The 11,294-nt window shown below is 30.0% G+C and overlaps 1 protein-coding gene across 1 annotated transcript; it reads right to left on the minus strand.

The window, feature by feature from the left end:
- Positions 1-5,399: 5,399 nt before the first annotated feature.
- On the minus strand, positions 5,400-11,001 carry Bma-cpna-4 (Uncharacterized protein; the record flags this gene model as incomplete). Its single annotated transcript, XM_001898693.2, has 17 exons — positions 5,400-5,449; positions 5,540-5,669; positions 6,049-6,216; positions 6,370-6,510; positions 6,643-6,748; positions 6,878-7,002; positions 7,247-7,322; positions 7,462-7,590; positions 7,680-7,783; positions 8,075-8,192; positions 8,373-8,512; positions 8,770-8,896; positions 9,090-9,188; positions 9,398-9,501; positions 9,742-9,829; positions 10,052-10,135; positions 10,919-11,001. 17 exons carry the CDS (start codon positions 10,999-11,001, stop codon positions 5,400-5,402), a joined length of 1,872 nt encoding a protein of 623 aa, XP_001898728.2.
- Positions 11,002-11,294: the final 293 nt, after the last annotated feature.

An 11,294-nucleotide genomic window follows, 5' to 3' on the forward strand; every position in this document is an offset into this window, starting at 1 on the left:
GGTTAAAGTTTGACTCTTGTTTCTGGGTAAATAAGAGTCAATAGCTCAACAGTTGAAACAATGACACGTGGGCTACGTTTTCGTATGAGATTAATAACTTAACGCATCCAGCATGGTTATATGTGACGAATTTGGACTAAACTCCATCGTGAGCGTTCATTTTCTGATAGTTTCAATTTGCGAGCTTTTTTTTTATCAGATGCCTATTTCCTTATTTGTATTGTTTTTTTTTAGATAAAATAATGAACATATATTTAAATATACAGAATTCTGAACGACTTGTTGATAAAAAGGATATTAATGTTCATTGCTTTATATTAGTGCATACTTGAAAAAAACCACGCTCAACTTTTAATAGGTTACTGGTAACAATGCTCATCAGATATTTATAAAAGCAAAAGTGCACACAGGTGACTACTTGATTTTGCTGTACCTAGATAAATTATAGGTTGGTTTCTACAGAGTGAGTATTGTGTGACTGATTGAAACACTTTTGTTACCCGTTTATTTGTCAGCACATTCTTGGAGATGAAAACGGTGTGGGACAGCCGAAAGTTTTCATGTTGGCAATGACGATTTTTAGTACAGTTCATACATGAGGGAAGAATACACGTGTGTAGGGGAAGTCCCCGTTCCGGAAATAATCTGTAGATAATGCTTTGAATTCGGCTTAACAAATATGGGAAATATAATAGTTTTGGAATCATAATTTAAACGAATGAAATATATTTCGTGACATACAACGTAGAAATTGGAAGTTTTGCTTGTGAACACTTCAGATCTTTTGTTCATAATAAACATTCCTCCATTGATTATATATGAAAATGATTAATATGAGATCCTTAAAGTTGTGTTTCTTCATTTCTGCATGGAGTGACACTTGCATCGACTTGTCATATAAATTAATAAGCCGTTTCAAATTAGTAATACTGGACTTTTTGTAATACTTAGATTCTACCTCATGTGGATGAGCAAAGTATTCGTCCATGAAATTATCTTTTAAAAGTGGTACTGCATAAGAAATGAAATTAGTGGACTCTCTTGTATCAAAGTTTTTCAAATGTTATAAGGTCGGAATTTTATTCTTGAGCGAAGTGAGTTGAACAAACGGACTGTGGAAATATATTTTCATATCGAATCCTTGAGCTGGTGCTCAAGAAGTTAGGACCTGGATTCTCGGATGCTTTGATTTCGGAGAAGCTGTCAGAAATACATTCTTTGTGATTAAACATAAAAATTTTTTTGTGATTTTCTTTTTGTGACTCTGACGTATTTCATCTTAGTCCAATCACGGGATGGAGGGTGACTGGTAACCATAATTACGTATTGTTTGGCAGTAACACGACGGCTGCTTTTCCTTATTGAAATCAGTTACTGTGCAAGTTCCATAACTCTCGATTCTGAGATTTCTCTATAATGAAGAGCACAGAAAATTGGATTAACAACAGCTTATTAGTGGCTAAGAGTAATCGAAAAAAATGTATAGCATTTGATTATAGAGAATGTTACCAATACCTAAAATAGCTTATTACTTTTTTTTAAGTCCTAAGTCAAAGAGAGTTAAGTAGTTTGCAGGAAAAATGCTAAATTTTGTAGGAAATTGGCGATTCTCAGTGTATGAAACAAACAGATATCAGCAGTCTGTCAGGGGAAGTTCTTCAGTAGGTTGTTATTACTGCTGTTATAGCTTTCCAACGTCCATAATACTTTTACTGTTCTTTTACGCATTGTACAATATCGCGCTTATACAATAATAAGGAAAAACTGAACAACTTAATATTAAATTAAACCAGTAGTCTACTAAATGCCTGCTAAGTTGTCATATTTTCTTTTCATCACTGTTATTGTTACTTTGCACCACCATTGCTGAAGCAAATTGAGTGAGCGATCGATGACACCAACCTAATCGAAACTTGCAACATCCAAAAATGGTTTTAATTCCTTACATAACTGGCGTTGGCTTACAACAGAACACAGGTTAACGAGTAAAGAGCTATCATCGAAATTGCAGGTAGACTGGTTTATAACAAAGAGTTCATTGAACAAAGAACTTGCAATCTCTTGAAGAGTCGAATGCAACTTTGCTTGTTACACTGGCGGATCTTAACAGTAACATATTAAGCAATGCACATATTCTTTGTTACAGAAGGTAACATTCTAGACAGTTTACATAAGCTTAACTACAACTGAAAAAAAGTTTTATATTTATCTAAGGAATATTCAAATAACACAGTCTTTAATTTATAGCTAGGTTTCCTGACACATACAGGTGATTACGTTTTGCGGCTTTGCATAATTAGTCATGAAACTATTCTGGCGGATACATTCATTTGTAAGATTTTGTAAGGTCAAAGAAAGATGATAATTTTTTTCGTTCCAACTAAAACCATTTCTTCTATTATCGTTTCAAATGGATTAAAACTGAATAAAATCCTGAATTTGTTAATACAAGCACAAAAACTACTTACGATTTGCAGCTCATCATCATAAATTTCTTCACTCTAGAAAAGAATATGAGCAAATTCTTATGAACTGACGAATGATCAGTAATGGTTTATAATATTGAAACTTTTCAAAACTTTTAAAGATTTTGTGAAAATGGGAAGAAAAATTATCCAACAGAAAGCGAATTCAATTTTTCCAGCGCTCTTCGACCTTGAACTATCATTTTCTTAAAAGCTTTACGATAGTACTATCATTCTTTATCACGATAGCAGTAAATGTGTGTAACACTTATGAAAATATTCGACCTACAAATTATAACTATGTTTGACCTTTTGTTATGACCGGATTGTTTCTGTAGTGGACAAATGAGACAATAGTCAAACTCAACATAGTTTCTTATAATATGAAGAGTTTTTAGAAGGAGAATTTTTCAGAAAAATTTTTCGAAAGAGACTTTCAGAAAAAAAAGGAAAAGACCCTTTCCCAGTTTCCAGAAAAAGGGAACCCCTCGAGATTTCGAGAAATTTGGAAACTCTCCGTGACAGGGGTAGACCTGAACCTTCGATAGGAGAGCAACTAACTTCGCTTTTCTCCATTGCTCCAGAAATTGACGCGAGATGTGCGCTCCCTCTCAGTAAAAGCTAAACCCAGTAGTAAAGTAATAGAGAAATATGAAGAGAAGAAGTGAGACGATAAAGAGAAAAGAGAATGGAAGACAGAGAGGATACGGTCATTTAGCAATATGCACCCACTACTGGTTGACCACATAAGATGCTTTCTGCGTTTAACTGCAGTGTTGCCACACGAGACCACCTGCACAGTTCGTGAGGTTACCCGCACGTATATTTCCATGCTGGTCGACTGTCTTCTGCGATATTGATTACACACTGGAAAGGGGACACATTGTGAGGCTTATTCGGGTGGCATAATGAACGTATGAAGCGATGGCGGAGTCCCGACAGTACCACGCGTGTTCGGCACATGAAATCCATCCATTCTGCTTGTTGCCTAAATGGTTTACCTCCACAATAAAGGTTAGCAGTTTAGTAGAAGCTCCTTGCAAGAAGTGAGAGACCGGATATATGGAGATAAATTGATTTAAATTCCCTCCTCGGATGAAAATGGTACAGAGCTGAGAAATTTGATGAGAAAGTTAATTGATTTACATTTCCTCGATCTGTCGAAAAAATGCTACAAATTGCAAGAACAGTTTAGCTGATCAAAATTTTATGACCATGTTGTAGCAATAAATTTTGCTGAATATTCTGCTATTCATCTCTTTCATTGGAAAACATTTTTACTTTTAGTCTATTCCGTTGCGTAGCGATCACATGAACACACTTTTTATCTATCGTCACAGGTGTTTTAGATCTGATAGAAAACTTTGCACATAAGCAACAATTTCCAAAGAGAAATTTTAAAATGCAATACATCTTGTTAGGATGACTTAATTTTCTGCACCTATTGCTACTTAATTTGAAATTGATATTTGAAATAAAATAGTGTGTTTAAATTTGCGAGAAACTTATGTATTTAATGTTTTCCACTTATCGATAATAAGCTAAGCTAAACTCTGTTATAATTCTGAATATTAACACTGTGTAAGGTACAAGTCTGAATGAACCCTAAGTGTTCAACAAGTTATAATTAGCAAGTCTGTCAGATTCATGAATCAAAATTATTTGGATATGAGTTTTTTGAAATTGGACAGACATGTAGACATTACTAATCAATTTCAAAACAGTATAAATTTAAAAAAAAAAAAAAAAAAACAGTTCTTAAGTTTGATATTAATTAAAAACACGTTTATTTTTTAATTTTGATAACATTTCTTAAAGAGGGCTCATCTAAATTTTCTTTTATTTGACACGGAATAGAAGCAAAGTTTTACGAATTAAGTAAATAGATTACTCAACTTTTAATGTTGTTTTTCATTAACGTGGAGAAACTTTTTTTTTTAATTAGGTACTTTCTTTAATAGAAATCTACACTACTAAGATTAGTTTCAACGATAAACTGTTACTAGATCGTATGAATATTGGATTAAGATGTAAGAAGGTGGTAGTTGCTAATATTAGTGGGATAAATTTTAGGTTATGCATTTTCATGTTGATAAGTTTCTTAATTTTTCAATTTTTGGAAAATTTTTCAATGGAAAAATTCAATTTTTGATGCATCATTGGAGAGTGGAAAATCTCTAAATCATCGCTTTTTTTTTTTTTTTTTTATGGTAACGTGAATCTGAATCGAAAGCGATGTAATTTTTAAAGCATAAATATTCATTAATTTCGTAATGATGGCTTGTGTGATTCCTCAATCATTCAAACTTGAGCTTCTTGACAATGAGAAAAAGATTTTTTTGAAATCTTTCTGCGTTTCTGTATTTGCTTAGAATTTTAGATTTTTTTTAGTTTCCCTTTTAATAAGCCGAAACTGACATGTCCATGTTGGATTTCATTTCAAAAATAATAGAAATTTAAAAAACTGAAACATGAATTGTTTAATGAAATGAAATTTATGATAACTAAATTTGTGTAGAGAGCATCTTATACTGCAATCCTTAAAAAAAAAAAAAAAAGGAAAGGAAAAAATCAAGTGCTATTACAATGATGAAATAAATCACTATGACGTGGTGACATTTTTGAAAGGATACGATCGTACTTCATACGTTGTTTGATTAGTGCTATTCGATAAGCTGAATAATGAGAATTGTAGAACCACACAATGAAATGCCAATAAAAATCGTACGGAAATGTTATAATTTGAATTATTTTATTAATCCATTTTTCAATTTTTATTAATCCAAATTATCACCAACCCATACGACTTGACTTTTATTTTTACAATCAATAAAAATTGTCTAAAAAGAAGAAAAACACTTTTTTTTGATTAAAGAAAATTATTGAACGAATGGTTCTCACCGTAAAGACGCTGAAGCCCTTATTCAAGCCATTTTAAGAGGTGAGTGAGGGCGTTGGTGAAGTCGTTGAGAAATCCTCAGTCTCTAAAAATTTTCTAAATTACATTCCTGTTTTAGTGTTCAATGTGAAATTAACATTGTGAAAAATTAGAAAACAGTATAATCTTTATTTACCTGCATGGCTGTAATATTCTTTAGATGTACTTGCGTGTTCCCTTTCATCAAAATCCTCAGTTGAGGGATCACTGAATGCATTTATCCTTTCTTGCCGATGGTCTAATTCAAGTTCAGAAGTTCCAGTGCTCTAGATAAATAAGGTGACAGTCATTATTTACATATCATTTAATTCAAGAATTATGACTATTTCCATCAAGATGAACTTTAATTGTCTTTGATTAGAAAAGTTTCAAATGTCAAATTTTTTATGTCGTCAGCTAGCATAGTAACATTAATTAGGATTCTTTTTTTTTCTAACGGAAACAGAAATCTGATTAACTTTTGCAGCAAAACTTTAGTAGGAGATATGGATTTTAAAATCCATTTTTAAGAAGGTATTTTCAAATTAAATCTGATGTGACATGTGATAAATGGTGTTAAAAATTTCCAGCTAAAAAGGAAAAAAAAAAGACATAAAGTCAGTAACTTTGTATCGGTAATGTCAATAAAACATAAATTACTTCTACCTGATTCAGCAAACAATCGTAATGTTTCATATCTTGAGGAATATGGCCATTTTTCATCATCCAATTGATCATTTGCCATGGAACTCGTCGTAATGCTCGTTCAGTAAGCAATTCCCAAAAATTATTATCTTCCGGTAATTTGTTGCGAAATTTTGTTAATGCTACAAACTGAAAATGTAGTTTTCAAAAAAAAAAATTTTTTTCTTTTTTTCAGAAGCATTTAAATTTTAACATTTAAGATCTGTTTTTTTTTTTCTCTCTCTCTCTCAATTCAATATTTATTTTATAACATCGCAAAAAATATACACTTTTAAAACAAACCTGTAACATATCACGTTGAGCTCGGCGATTTTGGTAGGAAATCCGACCAGCTGAAAGGCCAAGGCGCTCCATTTCTGAGCAGTCACCCTCAGTTGCAATAAATATAATTGAAAGCGGAGCTTTTGATGCAAATATTGTCGCCTAAATTTGCTGTTCAGTGAATTTGTTTAAAAATAGTAAACTAGAAAGAAATTAGACGTAACTTTCGCTAATTAAGTGATACGGTTAAATTAAGTTAAATTATATCTTTTTAAATTCAAAAGAATGTTGTACCTGTACTGTTTCTCGTATATCATTTATCTTTCCCTTGCTGATTATTGCTAGCACAAAATATGGACACTGTAACTGGTTTTCACGCCTACGTACATTGCTAGCCAACCTATAAATGATTATTACATTTCACAATGATATAGATACCCAGTGGGTTGATAAGAGACGGGAATACATCTTTGAACTTATCTCTTCCTTAGATAAATAATATTAGGATACCTGTTGCAATTAAACTTACTTTGAGAGGTGATAAATGATATGAGCAAAATGGGCAGTTGTACTAGGTTGCACTTGAGCATTCGCTTTCCAGAATGCATCAATTAAACCATCAATTCCCTGACAATTAGGATCCATTTCCAAATTCTTAATAATTAACTGTATATACCTTTTTCAGTTAGTCCAATGTTCATTTGAAACAGCTAATTTTGAAAGAATTCATTTCAACTCATCAAAACATCCACATGCATTGTTGTTAATTGAAGAGAAGTGGTACGACTTCTTGTGGCATAAACTATTTCATTTTTTAGATAGATTAAAATTTAATTCCATTTTGAAAATGTTGGTTTTAGCTGTTTAACGATACAATAAATGTTAAACAAAGTTTTACAAGGCAAAATTGTTGTGACTTCCGAAAATATGGTGGAATTCGTGCTCCGAAACCAAAAGCTGCATAGTTTTGTGAGCTAAAAATAACACATGCAATATTTAAATTTGTAATCATTGATGATAAAATCTTGTTATTTAGTACAAAGCATGAAAAGACCCTTCGAAAAAAAGGAAAGATTTGTAAGTCTAAATTTTATTAAATGTTGAAAAGCTTGCAAATTATGGCGTCGAAATGGTTCACAAATTGAGCGAATGACACATTCTACATCATTTGCAAAAGTAGCATTTGTATCGTTTGAATCTGATATCGAGAAATCCACCGCTATAGCAAGAGATAAACAGTACCTAAAATAATATTTTTTCTTTTTTTTAAATAAACTAAATAATTATTTAGGTATAAATTTTATTTGATATATTCAATCTTAAAAAGATACCCATTTATGATGTAATCGAGAAAGGAATAGATAGTGATTTCGTTGCATTTAACCACTTCAATTATACCATTTGCTTTTTTATTATTTTCCATTCCAACGCGTAACTAAATTTGCAATTGAATATTACTTAAAGTATGAAAATAAACTTTGCGTTTACCGCACTGTAACATATATGAATGCTGTTGAAGAGTGATATTTCAGCAGGTTTAAATAAACCGCAAAGATTTTGGGATAGTTTTTACTAGTTGAAGTATAAGTATTTCAAACTTAATAATTGTTCAGTTAACATTCAAATATGTGATAAAAAATGAACATTTAGTACAATTATACTTTAAAAACAATAGCTGAAAAATGTTCCATTAATGTTTATTAAAACTGAAATATCAAATGCCTACGTATAAAATCTTCCGTTCTTCGGCATTTTTGAAAAGCACATCGGAAGTTGTTATGAATTGTCCTATGATTGAACATTTTGTGTGATCATCCCGTGAGTAGCAGACCACTTCGAAATTCCTTTATAATTCATTCGTTTACATTTAAAGTTCCAGCTTACTTTTTTTTTTTCTAATTAAACATCCAGATTAACTGATTCCATAGTATAAGTGACAGAATTTAAAATAAATTAACTGCTAACCATTTCAGTTAAATTCAACAAAGTAAACAGAAGCAAAAAATATGAAATTGATATGGAACCTTTTTTTGGAATCTGTAACTGTATTTTTCGGTAATTTAAATGGCTTCCAGAGGATCTTTGATGAATATAATTGTGAGTCACTTGTGTATAATAAATTACGTGTTTCATTTTCTTCCATTCGAAACATTTGAAAATAAATCTAAAAATATGAAATGAAATAAATATAGAAATATTTAGTTTTCGTATTTCATGATTAATCTCCCCCAGTAATTTCCATTTTTTTTTCTTTTTCTTTTGGTTCTGATCAGAGATGTTCAAGTGATTTTTACAACTGTTTTTACAGAAACTTTAAACAATCGTTTAAAAAACTGTTAACATTTAAATTATTTAAATTAAATGAAATTTAAAAGACCACAGATGAACTATGCAAAATTTATTGCTAAAAAATTATCAAACCTGAGTATTTTCAAATCCTTTCCTTGGAAAATTTTTACCACAAAATTGCAAAAGTATTGTTTGCTCTTTCGGCTGAGCAGTATATGATATTGTCATCATAGCGATGGATTTACCGCTTTTTATTTCGCTGAAAATTATTTTTATTACATATTTTTTGTTAAAATTCATAATTATATAAGAAAATTTCTTAGTTTTGAAAGAGTCTTTTTTTTTAATCATTTGATTTTAAAAATTTGGTGTGCTACAATTTGAAAGTTGGAATATTAAAAAATTTTCTGAATAGAATTATTAAAAGTTTTATGAAGAAAAAAGAAACTTACATCAAAGGTTTTGAAAGATTTGGTGTAGTGGTGACAATTTCTGTGACAAAAAAAGTCATCATTCCAACAATTCTTACCTCTTCTTCACTGCAGTCACAGCTTAAATGCAGATATTTTCTTAATTTTTATTACTATAAAACTATATGCTTTAGAAAAATTGGAAAGTCTAATATTATAATAAGTTTTAAAATTTTGTAGTAAAAGTATTAGAAGAAAGATGTTTTTATAAAAAATATATCCAAGAAAACTTTTATGGCTGATAATTTCAAACACTGAAAAAATATCATATGATTTAAAAAAATGCTAACATTTCAATTTTCAAATGCTGATCCCGTTTGAATGTGTATTCAACTGAGAATACATTTAAAATTGAAATTGCATCTGTTTTTGGGATAATTTCTGTCGTTGTTACCTAAAAATTTCTTTCTTTAAAGTCTTTTCTTACCTTATTCTTTTTTCTTTTTTTAAACCTTTATTGTGAAAAAATTTCTATTTGCAAGCAAATAGATTAGCTGAAGTAAACAAATTTTTTATGAATTAGATCAAAAATGATATAATCTTCCGTTTCTATACATTTTTTTATAAATGGATAATTTTTCATTTATTTATGCATTCGTCTTATTGTGTCTATTCCAATAATGAATGAACTCACAATTTTCCAAGAACTCTCGAAACTATTTTCATTCACAGATATTAAACAAATTATATCATCAAACGCAAATAAATCAGTCTTCAATTCACTGAAGTGAAACAATTATTTATATATGAATAGAATTGAGGTTTTATAAAGTATAAAGCATCAAATTGTTGTAATATGCAAGCATTATATTGGAGCGTTGACTTCATTTACCTTACTTCTTTAACATGCTTTATTGAAACGATATTAAATAATGCAGTGCTTTATCATGAAATATTCTATTAATTAAATGCTTTTTTTGGTTAATTTTTTTAGATAGACAAACCTAATACGTAAGTTGATTTCGAGAATATCTTTTGCAGACGCTTTGTTGCTACTTAATCCATCACAAGAAGAAGGATTTTCACGGCTGTAATGCTGCACATCGAAGGATTCCAGAAACTTTAATTCAAATATATGAATTTTAATAACGGTTAAAACTATATTTTCGTGATAGCCTAAGAAATGCTCGCTTCCGAAACTGACAAAAATTTAACTCCAGAATCCTAATAATCACAAATGATTGTTGCAAGCAAACAAAATTTGCACTAAAATTTGTTTTCTACTTAAAGTGATAATCAGGTAGAATGAATTGCTTTGTCATCATGGATAATCGAGAATCTTCGGTAACTTTCATATTTCAAATTGAAAAGTGTTGGAGTTACTCAAGAGATTTCCTTATCATATCAATAAAATTTTATCGCTTAAATGCGTAGAGACAATATAAAATAATAATAATAATAATAACGACAATAATAATAATAATAAGGAATAAGCTAGAAATCATGAATTTTTAAGCAGCTCATGAAGAAGATCGAACAAATAGAATTAGAGGAAAAATAAACAATGAATTGGGGGAATAATTAGAGGAATGACAGATGACAAAATATATAATGTATCGTGTTTGTAGGATTCAAAATTTTATCATTTAAATGGTAAAAAAATATTTGTACCTTTTTGATCTTTCAGGAATGAATAAAAGCGTGGTAATAATCATTCAAATAAAATGCAATTTTTTTTTTCTTGCAGAAAAAAAAAAGGAATTATGTCTCAGAAAGAGTTAAATCAGATAAATCAAAAGAAGAGGTTAAAATCAGAAAATTTATTCCTTCAGATAGTTGAAATATATTTCAATAAAAACTCAAAATACAACCTCTTCGAAATAGGCGGTAGCAATGGACCAGCTTTAAGCGCTTTTCGAAGCGCAATAATCTGCCGTATCCTAACCATATTCATTGTGACCGATAAATTTTTGTATCTTAAAAAAAAGAGAAATAAACAATGTAAATATATTTCCTTGATAAATCAAATAATATACTTTGTAATACGCAATAACAATTAAGAGAAAAATGAGAAAGAGAAAAAGTGAGATACAATCTTCAAAAGCATACTTTAATTTAACTTAAAAAGCGAATCCAAAGAAATTTTTGTTAATCAGAATTGATTCTTCTTTAATCTTAAACTTTTTTTTATTAAAAAAAGAAAAGTATCTCTTCTTTAGTAAATAATAAAGCAGGCAGATTTCTCTG

Source organism: Brugia malayi (assembly GCF_000002995.4).
Source record: "Brugia malayi strain FR3 genome assembly, contig: Bm_v4_ChrX_scaffold_001, whole genome shotgun sequence".
In the NCBI taxonomy this organism is placed as follows: domain Eukaryota; kingdom Metazoa; phylum Nematoda; class Chromadorea; order Rhabditida; family Onchocercidae; genus Brugia; species Brugia malayi.